The 16,163-nt window shown below is 52.4% G+C and overlaps 1 protein-coding gene across 3 annotated transcripts; it reads right to left on the bottom strand.

Moving 5' to 3' along the window:
• Nucleotides 1-4,970: 4,970 nt before the first annotated feature.
• Nucleotides 4,971-15,662, bottom strand: DHX34 (DEAH (Asp-Glu-Ala-His) box polypeptide 34). 3 transcript variants are annotated; one of them, XM_010567143.1, is made up of 16 exons: nucleotides 14,929-15,662; nucleotides 14,005-14,316; nucleotides 13,629-13,898; nucleotides 13,333-13,435; nucleotides 13,015-13,232; nucleotides 12,637-12,811; nucleotides 12,346-12,539; nucleotides 12,051-12,152; nucleotides 11,660-11,896; nucleotides 11,413-11,580; nucleotides 11,212-11,323; nucleotides 10,952-11,058; nucleotides 10,615-10,872; nucleotides 10,309-10,485; nucleotides 9,567-9,834; nucleotides 4,971-6,316 (listed from the first exon to the last, which is right to left on the bottom strand). In XM_010567143.1, exons 1-16 carry the CDS (start codon nucleotides 15,625-15,627, stop codon nucleotides 6,303-6,305), a joined length of 3,414 nt encoding a protein of 1,137 aa, XP_010565445.1. In that variant the 5' UTR covers nucleotides 15,628-15,662; the 3' UTR covers nucleotides 4,971-6,302. The 3 variants fall into 3 exon arrangements, with proteins under 3 accessions (XP_010565445.1, XP_010565444.1, XP_010565446.1); XM_010567144.1 differs by lacking the exon at nucleotides 4,971-6,316 and adding an exon at nucleotides 10,097-10,220 and having other exon boundaries at nucleotides 9,623-9,834; XM_010567142.1 differs by lacking the exon at nucleotides 4,971-6,316 and having other exon boundaries at nucleotides 9,155-9,834.
• Nucleotides 15,663-16,163: the final 501 nt, after the last annotated feature.

Raw genomic sequence — 16,163 nt, 5'->3', positions numbered from 1 at the left:
CATCCTACACGATGGAGCAGAGGAGAAGGTGGGTGGGCTGTCCTTGTCCTACACGGATGGAGCAGAGGAGAAGGTGGGTGGGCTGTCCTTGTCCTACACGGATGGAGAAGAGGAGAAGGTAGGTGGGCTGTCCTCATCCTACATGGATGGAGCAGAAGAGAAGGGACATCAGAGAGAGAAGAGGACTTGGTGACAGGCAGCACATCTTGTAAAAAAAAGTCCAGAAATATCTGATGTCCTTGAATTGAAGAGATAACAACTTCTACCACTGACCTGCTGGGCTCTTGAGGGTGGTGAGGAAGTCCTTCCCCCATAGACCCAGCGTGACCTTGAGGACAATCCCCTCATGTCTCCATCTTCCCCCTCCCTTAATTGCTAGGGAAGCAGTTGGATGCTGCCAAGAGCCTGTAAATAGCCTGTTTGTTCCTGGGCAAGAATGATGGAGAGGGGGCTGAAACATGAGTCCTCTTCTCCAGAAGCAGGTTTGACATCTCGGAGGAGAAAATTTCCCTGTAATTGAAATCAAGGGAAGGGAAGGCACAGTTTCCCTCTGTTTTGCTTCACAAGCACAGATCAGCCAGCTCTGGCCCGTCAATCACGTTTGCCTGCCGACGCCGGGCTGCAAAAATAAATCCCTGAGGCAGGCGGTGCGATCAATAGTGGCGGCGCGGAGTCCGGATGGGGAGGACAACATCACTGAGAGCTTGCGGGAGGGGGGAGCAGGTGAATTCTTGACACTGGTCTTGGGAAAAGGGTTATGCTCCTATGAGGTACGGTATATACACCAGAAAAATCGTAATTTTGGGTGACCAAGGCCAAGAAAGGAGGAAATTATTCATTCTGCAATGTCAGAAAAAAAAATAAATTCAGGCTGCTCAGAATTATTTTGCACCCAGTTGGAGCCCCTTTTGCTAGTCAAAGGGAACAGTAAAAGCTATTTGCATCAGCAAGAGCCAAAGCAGGGTGTAGAAAAAGGGATGCTGTGAAAAAGCATGGAGGGACCATCCCCTGCCTGGCATTGCCTCGAGGGCAGAGGGGATGGAGAAAGAGGAGCAGGGGTGGGAGCGAGCACTGAGACATCTCCAAAAAACACATATCACAGGTGAGCATCCCCATGCGCCAAGCTGTCCAAGCAAGATCCCTGAGTTGGGTGGGCTTTTCCCGAGGAAGTATCTCTCCCCCGGTGCCCCCGTCACCTTTGCAAGCCCGGCTGCGGATCACATCAAAGAAAGTTCATGCGATAAGTGGGCTCCTCTCCGATAATACATGGAGCAGATGAATTGTAGGAAGGAAAGGGAAAAATAAGTCACTAAGAACTGCTGGCACGTCCAGTGGCTGAAGAGACAATTTGGTGCATCTCCATCACCTACAGAAAGTAAAGTAGTTTCCATAGCATCCTTAGAGTAATCTCATTTCAGGCCGGCTGCTCAGCCACAGGAGGTGGGTTTTTACGGCAAGCTCAGCCTTTCCCAAGCATTTTTCTTCTAGGATGAGCATCCGGGGACCGTAGGGTCGTTGCCGCCGTTAGCAGCCTTCATCTCCCGCAGTCAGTCCCCGACCACTGCTCGGCTGAAGAAGTAATTTAAAAACCAACCTGTTTTGTCCTCTCCCACAATCAACATGAAAAATGCATGCAACATCAGACTTGTTTCATTATTCATTAGCAGCATTAATTATGCAGCTGTGCCACTTGAACTGTCTCTGGTTGAGGATATTCACAGCAGGAAAAACTTTGCAAGACAAGCCAGTGCGGGGTGATTTATCCCGTAAGAAGGATCAGAATATATTCAGGAGAGGAGAAAGCATGCAAAGGTCTCGCGGCAGTTGATGCAATGTGGAAGAACAGCCTCACGCTTGAGGCTGCGATGCTTTGGGGAGCCACATTTTCATTTCTGGGTTCTTCATGACCTTCCCAGATCGCTCATGTGCTTCTGCCTCCTTCATCCACAGTGGAGCCAAGAGATGCTCTCTACCCACTTTGCTCCTGCAGAGCTTCAGGAGTTGTTACGATTGACTCTAAGAGGGAAAGCAGGGAGTCTCCATCACACAGAGGTGTTGATTTCCTACCCGGGCAATAACCAGAAATCAAGAGAAGGAAGCTTAAGGCTAATGAGGCTTAACGATTGTTCAGCACAGATCTGGGAATTGATTCTCCAGTGAGTTACAGGCAGGGGAAATCAAATCCTGCAAAAAGCGGAGAGGGCATGATCCAGCCCTTCGAAGAAAAGCTTCTAGAGGGGCTTTGAGGGGTGGGGGAGCAACGAAACGTCCTGGAAAAACAGGAAAACTTGGTTCTAGCAGCATTTTGGAGCTTGCAAGGCTGATTCTTGGGTGAATCCTGGCTCTTTGAATAGGAAAAGTTCCTCGCTGGAGCTGGAAGCGGTGCCTGGTGTGACCCTCATTTAAGCATCAGGACACCTCTGGGGAGACCCCCAGGTCCCCTCCGGCTCATGGTCTGCAGAGGAACCAGGGTGCCTTTTCTCGGGGCAGTGGGTGGGTTGGTCCTGCAGCTGCAGGACCCCATGCTGGGGTGCACGATTGAAATGCAGGCAGGAGCATCCCTGTCACCAGCCTGTCCAGAGGAATTAAGTGTTTGGTCCTGCAGGCTCCTCTGTGACAGCCAGAAGGATGGGTTGGGGGGGGTTGTTCCCCATTCCTCTTTTTTGGGGGGTGTCCAGCTCCCAAGGTCTTTCCTGAGCTCTTTTTTGCACCAGAAGTGGATTTGGGGAGCCTGGCAGTGAGCCAGCCCCAGAGAAACACTGGCCTCAGATGACATCAGCATGTGGGATGATGACAACACATCCATGAAACAACCTCCTCCCCATCCTGGTGGGGCAGACACATCTTGGATGGCAACATCTTGCATTAAGGTTTTGCTCTCTCTGCCCCTCCCCGTGCAGAGCAGGGACATCAACCAGCTGCTTTCAAAGGTCCAGCCCACACAATAAACAAGTAATTAGTAATTAATTTGGAGGTGGCATTTCTGGATTCGGGGCCAAGGCATTTTGGCAAACCAAGACCCATTTTGGGGGGGGGGGGGGGGGATCGGGCAGATTTTTGCAGCAAAGCATTTGCTCCGCAAAGGTGATGCTGAGAACTGGTGAAACTCTTCGGATGATGCAACAATGAGAGGTGAGAGCCCATCTACATACAAACATATGGATACATTAAAAAAATACGTCTCTTTCTGGCTCCTACGCTGCTGCTGGCAGTAGCTGCTCACCCACCTGCCTGTCTTCCCTCCTTCTCCAGCTGCATAAACAGGCACTTTGGAGACAGCTGAGCTGTCAAGCAGGCAGAGAGTCCGTGTCACGCAGAAAAATGGGAATAAAATTACCACCTGACACACTGACATCACCTCACAGCCATCTATCCTCATTGCCACGATGTGCGTGTGTGGGAAATGGGATGGGGTGGGATTGTTCCTGGTCTGGGGAGGCAAGGTAGGAGCAGGGATGCAGGGATGCACGGGAGTGTGGGGACTCTGACCCAAAACTGCCCAGGATCTTCATCACCTGGGACTGGAGCTGAACAGTCACATGTTGAAGTCCAGCGCTCTTCAGCCAGGTTCCTTTAGATACTCTGCACGAGGAGGGTTTAATGTTTTAATGCCAGATTTACTTATTTGAAGATATTTGATGTTAGGGGGCGGGGGGGGCAGGGTGTAGAAAAGTGAGGCAGCAGCCTACTGAAAAATCACACACAAGTATAATATAGCAATTGCAATACATGGCTGAATCGCAATACAAGCACGATTCCCTTTACCAGTCTCTAGATGCTCACCAGTGTGACACTGGGTGTCCCAAGTCAATGGGAAGACATGGGTTGAAGCTCTCTTCAAAGCTCATTTTGCTGGTTGGTTAATTTTTATACACTGTGTTGGGCTAAGCCACACATAACCTTCCCTTGCATTGGTCTGGCTTGCTCAGGGAGATAATTCTTTCTATGGATTATTTTAGGGAAGGCCAGTTGGCCAGCTCAACTAATAGAGCTGTTTATTGACAACGAAGGCCACCCTTGGTCCTCCTAGTGTTGAGGTAAGTTCGGCTCCCTTTGTGGTTGCAGTGGTCACCTCCTTTCTTTTCTGAGCTTCATGAGCACACCATCCTCGTCCATCTTCTGCGAACCTTCTTCCATCACAGCGGTTGGGAACATGGTGCTGCACTGGCTGCAGGGTGCCGGTCAAGTAGGACATTGCCAGTGGTTGCCACATCAGGGTCTATGGGGTAGGATGGACTCCAGGAGCAGATGGTGGTCCTGAAAGGTTGTCCTGGCAGCGGCAGGAGGAATGGCTCACCAATAAGTAGCATAAATAGCCCAAACTGCCAGGTATCATGTGATTTTTTGCTCATTCATTTGAGTCCATGCAAGCAGATCATGAGCAGGAACCAAATCTCTCATCATTTTGTTGTAGGTCTCGGGATGCTTTATGAAGTCCCAGGTTCTGGACTCACATGGCAATGAGATAATCTTTCCCCAAAAAACATGATTTTTTATTTCCACCTCACCCAGTGCAATGCACAAACTCTAAGAGATCAAGAAAGGAAAAAAATGAATTCTTATCTCCTGCTTGATAAGACGATTTTGGGACCTTTGGGGAGCCTTCATCTCTCTGTGGTGGGTCACAGTGTAAGGGAAGGAGTGGGATGCTTGGATTTTGCCCAATTTTCGGCATTTTAATAAAGAGCAGAAGGCAGCTGGGACCTTCCATGGAGGAGGGAAAGGCTGCTCTCTGCAGGCTGCGAAACAGCATGAGATGCCTGGGCTGAGTTTTGCACAACGTCCAAAAAGCCCAGCCCCAGAAGGTCTCTCAAGGAGCGGCATCAGCCAATAATTTAATAAAATTCTTTTATTAGTATCATATATATTTTTATTAACAACAACAACAAAAAAAAAACAAACCACGAAAAAAGATCAAACAGCAGATTTGGGAATGGAATAAGTGGGGTGGTGGATAGCGAGACTCCTGGGTCTGGCTTCCTTTGAGGAGGGCTTGGGACCCCCTCTTTGCTACAGCAGTGATGTCAAGCAGTCCCAGGACTGACGTTAACATTTATATGCCTTCTGTCCTTCCCTTATAGTTGCATCTCACACCTTATAATTTTAAAGTATCACATAAGAGCACGGAAGAAGCAAACAAGTTTCCTATTGACAGCATCTTCCACGGGCAAATGACTTAGATCCCTTTTCTCCTGGAAATTTTTTAGATCTCATTTAAAAATATACATATATATATCCCTGCTTCCAGTTCATTACCAGCACAAAGTTGGCAGAATTCAGCTGAAAGACGTTTTTTCCATCTTTGGATCAATATTTCACCAGAGGCTGATGCACATTGTATCCAGGGGGAGAAATCCCATGCCGGGCTTCTGGACCAACCATGAATCTTGGGAGGATGCTGAGTCAGCATTTCCACCCATCGCTGGGTTATTGGTTATTAATTCTATAATTATTGATATAATTCTCCAGGGTACACAACCTAAAGGGCAGCAGGAGCAAATTTTTGCTCTTAAATCTGTAAATTTTAAGGCTGAAGAAGAGAAGATGGATTCCTGCTGATAAATCTGGCTGTCAGCTCTGAATTTTAAGGCTGGAGAAGAGAAGACAGATTCCTGCAGATAAATTGGATGCTCCAGAGCCCCAAAAATGTGACGAGGGAGGAGTGGGATGGGATAAGGTTTGCTGGCTTGGAGCTGAAGCATGGGGACAAGCTCCTGCATCCTCCTATCTGCTCCAAACTAATTTTTAATAGGTACAGACATTCCCCTCCGCTTCTCACTTGACCTTTCAAACAATTAAATTAATTATTTCCAAACAACACGCAGTTGGTTTCAATTAGAGGCTAACGCATTTGCCTCAACCTCCAGGAAAATAGTAATAATAATAATAATAATAATAATAACAACAACAACAACAACATTGCAAAGAACAAATGAGGTCATTCACTTGGGTTGAAGAGGGTGGCTGGTAATTGCTCGGTGTGTGCAAATTGAGATTAAATAAAATAAAAAAACCCTCTCTGCTTGCCGTTGCTGGGAAGAAGCCCTCATTTGTAAAGGAAAAAAACTTCATCTGCCTATTAATTTTTTTTCCATTTAAGCGTTAAGCTTTCCTTGGGAGTGCTCAGCCCCTGGGATTTTTTTTCTAGATTGCCCAACTTTTTCCATCACTAATTAAAGGAGTTGTAAGAGAGGGTTTGATGCAGCGTTGTTGTCTCCCAAAGAAATAGCTGTCTCGATATTATCGGCTTGTTTTTATCCAGTAAAGGCAATGCACAAGGGCCTGTTGGTGGGAATCAAAGCTCAGAAATTCAGCCTAGAAAGGAAATATGCAGGTAATTAGCTGGCAGGATAATTAGCCATTGGAATGGGCTGCCATGAGATGTGGTAAATCATCGTCTTCATCCCAAGGGGTCTTTTAACATCAGGTTTGGTAGGTGAAAAAATAAAAAGGGAAGATTGTTTTCTCATTGGAAATTTGTGATGATGGACTTTGCCCATCTGAGGATGGAGCTTGGGTTGGAGTGGATGCTCAGAAACAACCTTCAAAAGAGCTTCGTCGGTAGGACGGGGATGCCACAGTTGGGGAAAAAGAGCAGGCAGCAAGAGAAAATCTTCCTGCCAGAGCAAGCAAGCTCAATAAAACACATTTATCCAGAAGGGAAAACAATTTCGGTCATTAAAAGGCAAAAAAAAAAAAAGGAGGGGAAAGGGGTTTTGTGCGTCAGGGTGTGATGGCAGCATTATTGGTGGTGTTATAGACTCTATAGGTGCCATACAGGGAAATTATGAGGATTAGTGCCTTGCTCTTTGTCTAGCTTTCTCTGGAAAGGTGAAAAAATAAGGATTTTCTCCCAAAATCCTGTTCTCAGCCTTTCCCTCCCCGGTGCCAGGAAGGATGGTAGATGGGGACCACCAATCACTCCAGTGAAACAGCCTCTAAGAGGACGAGCACGGCACATAGTGCACCAGCCCCCACCTAGATCTACCCATTTAATTGGCGTGATTGAAAATTACAGCTCACCCAACCAACACTGTGACATTAATTAACATTAACAAGCAACAGCTGGGTACACAAGGCTGTTCTCAACCCACTACAAGTGACCTTCATCTGTGTCTCACTCTTACAGGCAGATTCAAGGTGAAGAGCAGCATCTTTTTTAAAGAAAAAAATGAAGCTGTTTAAACAACATCTTAAAACTCAAGCTCAGGTTTTAAGGCAGCTCTGTGATGTGGTCAAACCGTTCGCCACCTTTGCAGCGAGGACACGTTGCTGATGGTCAACCTGGTGGCCACCAGGACCCTGTGTTGAGGTAGCCTCATCATCTAGGTCATTGATGAAGGTGGTGACCAGGATGGGACTGAGGATTGGCCCCCCTGAGGTTACACCAGCGTCCAGCTGATGGCTTTAGACCACCAGGGAGCAAAACCAGGGCATAAGCATGGTCTGATTTGATCCTAAACACCCCAGGGTTACCACAGGGACAGAAATTTGGAGGACTTCATTAAAAATCCAGAGTTCTTCTCACATAAGACCTCAATTTGTGGCTTTCATTAGTAAAGTAAATTAATCCCACTTCTTTATGGCTGTGGTGGCCTTATTTAATTTTCTGTTATGTAAATGACTTGCTCTAAGCTTAGTTTAAAAGCAATAAGGCTTTGCCATTGCATTAAAGGCAAGAGCGATGTTGTGGGTTTTTTCAAGAGGGTAAGCAACAGCCAGAGCTGGTTTATGCTTTATGAGCCCTAATGATTATTGCTGAAAGCTGTTGGGTTCTTCTTATTAAGGTGAAAATATTCATTTTGATTAATTGAAACCTGAGGAGTGGGTCTGGGCTGGTTGTGGGTGGCATTTAGTGGGCCCAGGTGGCCCAGAGCAAAGCTAAAGTCCCCTGCGGTACAGGAACCAGGGACCAAACCACCATCAATGTCCTGGAAAGCAAAGCCCAGCTTTTCAGGGGAAAAACTGAGTTTTTCAGAGCATGCGGGACCAGACCAGCGTGGACATTTGGCTTCCAGAAATGTCAGCTGGGCTTTAATTCACCCTCCATTGCTCAACCTAGTGGGGAGAGCAAAGAATCGGGGTTCCTGTAGCTGAAAAGAGCAAAACCAAACCCATCCGATGCCTGTTGCCATGACAGGAGCATCTCCCATCTCACCTCACTGCCATAGCAACAGGGGCTCGATAGGAGCATCATCCCCACGTCCCCCACTGTTAAATTTGGGTGAGACGACTCTCCCCGCACTCCAAAAGCGGGGTGGGATCCTGCCAGGCTAAGGTACAGGCAGCTGCCTGCAGTAAAGGCTCAAAATAGATCACACACACATACAAACCAAATAATCTGCTCAACAAATCACCTGCCTAATTAATTTCTGCGAGTGCTGCGACACCACCAGCCAGGAATTACCCGCACCCAAGTGGTAATTAATTGCAGATAAACCCAACCAAGAAAGGGAAGATGAGGAGCAAGTCGCAAAGGGTGTGAGTTGGGGGGAGCAGGGGAAGGAAGAAAATAAATTTAAACAAGAAAAAAGGGGACGAGGAAGCATTCAGCACCCTTCCCCTTTTTTCTTTTCCCCTCTGCCACCTATTTTATGGCCGGCAACATGCACTGAGCCCTGGCAATGGATAATTCCTTACAGAGAACCTTGAGGCTTCAAAAATTTAAACCAGGAAACTTTGCTCTTGGAGCAGCTCCTTACCCCAAAGTGTTATGAGGCCAGTTAAACCACACTTATTTATCATTTTCTTCGCCTGGTAAATAAAAGGCAACATGCCACAGAGCTAAAAATACCATCAAATCGCTTTAATTAGAAGGGGCCCCGCTAATAACCCTGCTTGAGGCTAATGCAGCGCACAGGCTGATAATTAATGCATTTTAAATGGGTTTAGACAGCTGATAAGTTCCTGTTGTCACGGCATTTGCCTCCGCAGGGTGTGTGTGGGTGCAAGCTGCTCTGGATTTGCCTTTCTCCAGGTGTTTTCAGCCCAAAAAAGCACCAGAACCAGCCACAATTCCTAAAGCAAGGTCTCTTATTATATTAAGGCAGCACTTTCTCACCACGTTGGGAGTGAGCATCCTCTGTAGGGCCGCTCAGGTCAGTTGTTATTAATATGGGGGGGGGGAGTCCTGGTAGTGATAAAGTCCCGCCACAGACCGCTCTGATGCTTTGCCCACAGGATACAGAAAGAAAAGGAGATGAGGCAGTGATGACTCTGGTATAGGAGTGCCACATGCTGGCCATGCTGCACCAGGCAGCATCACAGGCAGGAGACATCCCCGAGACCCCACAAACATCCCTTTGTCCTGTAGCCCCTGACCCATGCTGCATCTGGGGGTGCAGACACCAAACCGGGCACCCGCATGGGCAGGGGAACCCTAACGTCCGGCAACACGCTCCGGGCCAGCACTGACTTTCTCCAAAAAGCTATTTATTTACATGTTTTTCTTAAAAAAAAGGGGAGTGAAATCAGGTTGCCCCTATGCAAGCATCAGTAATGAGCTGCAGGAGCCACTAAAATACCCCTAAAACACCAAATCCCTTTTGGGATCCAGCCAGACTCACCAAGAGTAACGGAGGTAGCAGTGTAGGGGGACTTTCCCCCCATTACGGGGTCTTCTGTGTCTCCCCGGGGATTGGGGAGGACCCCAGCATCATCTCCACCACCAGCCAGTGGGAGCACCCCAGTGAGCACCCAGTCACCGGTGCTGCTTCTTGTGCCGAAGGATCTCTGTGGGGGTGAAGGTAAAATCCTGCTGGCAAACGTCGCAGTGGTAGGATCTGTGGAGGGCAGAGGTTTTGGACGAGGCTTCGGCCGTTTCTTCCGGGGGGGCTGCAGGAAAATGTAGAGAAAAATGGGGATCAGAAGGAAACCAAAGCCCTGCGAGACCATTTTCTTCCCACCATCACGCCCCCAAAATGGGGCCCTTGGTGGCATCTCGAGGGGCACTGCTAAAAGCTGGCACAAACACAACCCGGCTCACTGCCACCCCCTCTCCTTGGTCACCCACAGAGCAGAAATGCTCCCCCCAGGCTGGTTGTCCCCAGTTGTCCCTTGTCACAGTCTCTTGGCAGGGTTGGGGGGGGGAACTCACCCTCGGAGGGCCGGCAAGCGCTTATGTGGCACATGCGCTCCAGGGGGGTGAAGGGCATGTGGAGATCACAGTGGGGACACGTCCAGAAGCTCCGCAAGCAGTCACTGTAGAGGTCCGTGTCTGTCTGTGGGACACAAAGGGCGAAGGGGATGCTCGGACTCCCCCAGGGTAGGGAGGGGGTGGCAGGCAGAGCGAGAGAGGGGTGTACTCACAGCCAAGCAGTTGTAGGTGAGAAAGTCCGTCACCCTGTGGCCGCCTTTCACCTCGTCGGGCTTCATCTCCATCCCCTGGAAAAGCCCTGGGAGCTGGGGAGCAGCAGCCACAGTTTGGGGACCGATGTAGAGGTTCTGTTTCTCCAGCCCGGTGAGCTGGCGCAGGCGGTACGGCACCTGCAAGAGGACACACGGATGTTGGGGGGACACACCAGCTCCCCTCATCCTCCTTTCTAAGCCTTCAACCCGATGCAAGGCACTGGAGTTGGATTAAAACCACATGCATCGCGCTCACGGCCATATCACCTCCATCTGCAGGAACTCCAGCAACCCCCGGCTGAGCACGGATATGTCCCGGGACCTCGGCCGGCGGCCCGACTCCTCTCCCCGACCTTCCAGCAGCTGATGGAGGAGTTTTTCCCAGGCGGAACGAAGCTGCAGAGCTGTGGAGAGCAGGCGTAGGGCAGAGTCTGCATCGGGGACGGTGATCTCCAGCCATCCATCTGCTACCAGCCGGGCACAGTCCGCGCTGGTGTCCAGCGAACGGGAGAAGAGCAAGAGAGCCTGGAGGAGCAAAATGCAACCGATTTGAGGTGATGGAGGCTACCAGAGGGCTTGGAGAGGAAGAGAGCAAAAAGCTCACTTGTAGGGCTGGTACGCGGACGCAGTTCACCAGGTAGGGTTTGTTGGTCTCCAGCAGCGAGACAAAGGCAAGGAGCTGGTGGTGGCGGCTCAGCCCCTCCGTGGGGTCTGCGGGGCAATAAGGGGTGTCTCAGCTGGACCACAAACCTCTTCCCAGCACCAGGGATTTGCCAAACCCCCGAGGCCAACAGTGCTTTCATCCAACGTGGAAAAAGCCAGGGAGAAGCAGAGCCAATTCCTCTGCGATTGGGGTTGTCCCACCTTTGGTCCCACCACGCTCCGGTCCCTCCTTGGCGTGGAGCAACTCCGGGCTGGTAGCGAAGATGCAGGTAGGATGAAGCACAACACCCTGCTTGTTCTTGGTGTGAAAAATCTGTAGCAAGAGCAAAACGGGTGTTGAGGGAGAGCAAGGGGCTGCTTGGAACCCCTGGGGTGGGGACAGGGCAGGGGAAGGACAGAGACCTGATCGGAGTCCTTGCGGCTGCTGTTGAGCTGGTCAGGCACGGCCAGCTGGGGGTAAAGCCCCCTGCACAGCACCAGCTTCAGGAGGGCGAGCTGCGAGGAGGAGAGGACTGAGCTGGATACAGCCTGGAGCTCGTCCACGTTGTGGCGGAGCTTAAACTTGATATCCTGCAGAGATAGAGAGGGCGTCAGGGGCCTGCATGGCCCTATCCTGTCTCTCAGGAGAGGAAACAGATGTAAGGGTCACCTGGATATCGATGCTGCGCTCTCCTTTCCCACAGGTGCCACTGCCCTCCTCCTCGCCGGAGGAGGCATCTGCTCCGTCATGCAGCCGCAGCACCTTGCGCTTCCGACCTTCCGTCTCCGCGTGGGAACGCCACAGCCGGTGCAGCTCACGGCGTTCCCAGTGTCGGCTCTGCCGGCTGTAGCTGTCACTGGGCTGGCTGGAGGCTTCCTCCAGCAGCTGGTGGTCTCGAAGAAGCTCCTGGGGCGGTGGGAGAGAGGGTTGCTGAGCCCCCATGGCTGGGACATGGGCAGGTTGTGGGCATGTGGGCAAATTCAGCTCTCCTCCGTACCAGCAATGTCCTCCTCAGACCGAAGGTGAACCCCACCCCGAGGACAGATCCTGCCCCCCTCACCTGAAACTGGCGTCGCAGGTTGGCAGCCTCGTAAAGTCGATGCTCCTCCAAGCCTCGCCGCCGGCACCATTTCCGAGAGCTACCGCTTCGTTCCGATTTCACCTGCTCTGAGACAGCATGGCTCAGCCCCTGGCAGGGACAGGCTGTCCTTCCCACCTCTCCCTGCTCCCCAAAATCAGTCCCCACTGCCCCCCTACAGCCTCCCACACAGACTCAAGCACACCCCACCCCAAAACAGAGTCTCCCCACCCCCCCCAAATGTGTCTCATCTCTTCGCTTTAGACAGGAATCCCACCTGGACCCACTCATTGAAGACATTGAGCAGCGTCAGGGGGTCACCGTGGGGGCTCTCGAGGGGCCGTCGGGCCGTGGCGCAGTCGGGATTGGGGTGAGCAGGTCGCAGGAAAGGGGACTGCACGCTCAGCGCAGCTGCCACAGTTAGGGTGGGCTCGGCCAGTCCAAACAGAGCACCCAGGACCAGCATCTTGCCTGCATGGTGAGGGCAGGGCAGGCAGCGAAGGCAGGGGAGACCCCCACTCCTCGTACCATCACTTCTGTTTCAAGGGGAGTGCCCCAAATTACTCACCGACCACCACGTCGACGGGAAGCTGGGCCAGCAGATTCCCGATGGGCGTCAGGTCTTCAGCCTCGTCCAGGGCTCCCTGGTCCTTCAAGTATCGCACAGCCATCTCCAGGCTGGATGACGGAGGAGGCTCCAGGAACGGAAAGGTCCGGGGGTCACCCAATCCCATGCTCTTTAACTGAGAGAAAAACACACGTAGAACAAGGCCGGCGACGACAGAAAAGAGCCCGGAGGCTTACAAAGCCCCCCCAAGAGCCATCACACCCTGACACTTCAGCCACAGCCTGGTCTCACACTTGGCTGGCTGGGTTTCCTCTCCGAGATCTCCCCAAATCTCCCCCGAGGAAACCTCAAGGCAAGCAGAGGAATCCCCAACTTCACCTGGAGCACCAGAGCATCAAGCGCTACCCGCTGAATCTCCGGCACGGGGTAGGGGGAAAAGGCATCATAGTCAGATTCAGCGTAGAGCCGGTAGCAGACGCCAGGGCCTGTCCTGCCAGCACGTCCCTTCCGCTGCTCGGCGCTTGCCCGGCTGATCCAAAACTCCTGCAGCCGCTGAAGTTTGCCCTGAGGGTCGTAGCTCATCTCCTTCACCTTCCCTGGAGGGAACAGGAGGGAAGGAGAAGCTCTGGGCCATGCAGGAGGGAGGAAGAAGCTTTCTTACCCAGCAGAGAGGGGAGTTGAAGGGGGAATTTTTACCAGAATCCAGGACAAAGCGCACACCATCGATCGTCACTGAGGTCTCTGCAATGTTGGTAGAGAGGATGCACTTACGGACACCAGGAGGAGGCACATCAAACACCTGAAGAAGAAGAAACAATGGTCCTACATCAGTATGGCCGGCTCCAGAGCAGAGCAAACCTCCAGAGAAGGCAGGCTGCACCCCAAAAGCACCCACAGTCACGGTGCAGCTGGGCTGAGCTCTGGGATTTTTCACTCTGTGATGCCAGGGTGCTGAATTCCACCCCGATTCCCAGGGTCAGACCCTCACCCACCTTGTCCTGCTCTGCAACAGAGAGGGTGCTGTGCAGGGGGAGCACAATCCAACGCTGGGTATGCGCAGCGTAAGCCTGCGCTGCCTCCAGCACTGCGCCGATCTCGGCTACCCCACTCAGGAACACCAGCAGGTCCCCGCGTTCCTCCGGTGGGTACTTGTGGTCAATGGCTTGCAGCACCCGCAAGTACGGGAGGGGATCCAGGCGCTCCGATTTCCCCAATTTCCCAACCACGGATGCTTCTTCCTTAGGGATGGGTTGGTAGATGACCTGCAGGAGCAGAGACAGGGAGGACGTTGCCTCCAGGTAGACGCAGTGAGAGACTCGCGTGCGCCCTATGCCGGGATTCATCCCAAAAATCCCCCTCCGTCCTCACCGAGATAGGGAAAATCCTTCCTGGCACCTGCAGCACTGGGGCACTCCCAAAATACCCCGAAAAAAGACGGATATTGATGGTCGCCGACATCAGCACCAACTTAAGGTCCGGCCGAGCAGGAAGCAGCCGCCGCAGGACCCCCAGGAGGAAATCGCTGTGCAGGTGCCGCTCGTGAACCTCGTCAGCAATCAGGACGTGATACCCAGGCAGCGTCGGCTCCCGCTGTACCTGCCGCAGCAGCAGCCCTTCCGTCAGGAAGACAATCTTGGTGGCGGGCGAGCGGGTGCTCTCAAAGCGGATCTGGTAGCCTACCTGGGGCAGGAAGACCAGAATAGAATAAAATTGAATAAAATCAAGTAAAATAAAGCATTTCAGTTGGAAGGGACTACAACAATCATCTAGTCCAACTGCCTGACCACTTCAGGGCTGACCAAAAGCCAAAGGATATTATTAAGGGCATTTTTCTCTTAAACACCGACAGACATGGGGCACTGACACCCCTGGGAAGCCTCTCAAGGTGTCTGACCGCCCTCTCGGTAAAGAAACATTTCCTAATATTGAGTCTGAACATCTCTCAATGCAGCTTTGAACCAGGGACCTCTTCTGCCTCCAGAGAGTCAACAGCACCTCCCAGTTCAGTATCATCAGCCCACGTGCATCAATAAAAATACCAGTATTTTCTTTATATTGATATTTTCAGTATTTTTTGAACAGGATTGGCCCTAAATTTGAACCTTGAGGAACAGTGCTGCTGCCCAGCTGCTAGCCAGACATAACCCAGTTCACTACAACCCTTTTGTTCAACCCATTCTTCACCCAGTAGCACCCAGTAACAGGGTGGGAAGAAACCAGCAGCGCCCAGCAGCTCCCAGTTACCCCTAAACTGGCCGAGGAAATCAGCGGTCACCAGTCCACAGACCTCACCTGGTTTCCGTATTGGTGCAGGCTCTCGAAGCCCACCCGCTTGGCCAGCGAGATGCAGGCAATACGGCGAGGTTGGGTACAAGCCACGTGGCTGTAACCAGCCGCCAACAAGAACTGAGGCACCTGCGTGGATTTACCACAGCCGGTATCACCAGCAATCACCACCACTTGGTTTTGAGCCACAGCACGCAGGAGCTGGTCCCGGTATTGGGAGATGGGAAGCGCCGCTCGTTCCCGTTGGAGTTTGGCCAGTTTGGCGAAGCTTTGTTTTTGGGTGAAGTCCAGGTAGTGCAGCAAAGCCACACGAAATTCAGAGAGACGTTCCTGGGGAATGCCGGAGTCTCCTCGCCGGCCACGGATCGCTCTCTCCATGTCGGCACTCAGCACCGAGAGGTTGATGCGGTACCGGGGGTCGTACTGGCGGGGCAGGTCGAGGCAGTGGGCGATGGTGGGGGGCTCTGCCTGGTTGTGGCAGCTGGGGGTTGGCTCGCTTTCGGTTCTCCGGCTCTGGAAACGCCGGAGCCGCTCAAAGAAAGCCCAGAAGTTACGGACATCCTCAGAGCCAGCTCTGATATGATCTTGCTCATGGAAATACAGCTCTTCCAGACGGCGCCGTGTGGCGGGGCAGTCCCAATCCCACTGGGAAGGTGAAAGGTCCCGCTCCCGCCGCCAGGATCTGCTCTCCTTCTCCGATGGCATGTCTGCGGCAGTGCAGCTGGTTCCTGGAGCCAGGGACCTGTGGCAGGACAGGGGCCAGTGTGAGGTGGGGGCCTGTGACCATCCTTGGCTCATCCTGGGGGTCTGGGGGTGTTGGGGGACCATCAGAGCCTCCTCCTTGCCCACAGCTGGGACACCCAGCATCGCACATGTCCTGGGACCCCCCATACCCCAGCCAACACCCCTAGTATGCCTGTGCACCCTGTCCCAGACCCTTGGGACCCCTCTGAACCCCATCCCACCCCCTTAGGACCCCCATGCACCCTGTCCCAGCACCCTGGGACCATGAGGCACCCCGTGTCAGCCATCTGGGACCCCTGTGCACCCAAACTGAGCCCCCTGAGACCCCAGCCCAGCCCCTGGGACCCACAAACACCCCTGTCCAGCTCCTTGGGAGCCCTCACTACCCCATACCAGCCCCCTGGGACCTCCACACACCCCTGTCCGGCCCCTGGAGACCCCTGTGCACCCCCTCCCAGCCCCCTTGGACCCCCGTGCACCCTGTCCCAGCCCCTTGG

The sequence above is a fragment of the Haliaeetus leucocephalus genome, unplaced genomic scaffold (genome assembly GCF_000737465.1).
Source record: "Haliaeetus leucocephalus isolate CR32 unplaced genomic scaffold, Haliaeetus_leucocephalus-4.0 Scaffold227, whole genome shotgun sequence".
NCBI lineage: Eukaryota > Metazoa > Chordata > Aves > Accipitriformes > Accipitridae > Haliaeetus > Haliaeetus leucocephalus.
Note: the sequence above shows the minus strand (reverse complement) of the source record. Positions and strands in the feature narration are given on the sequence as shown.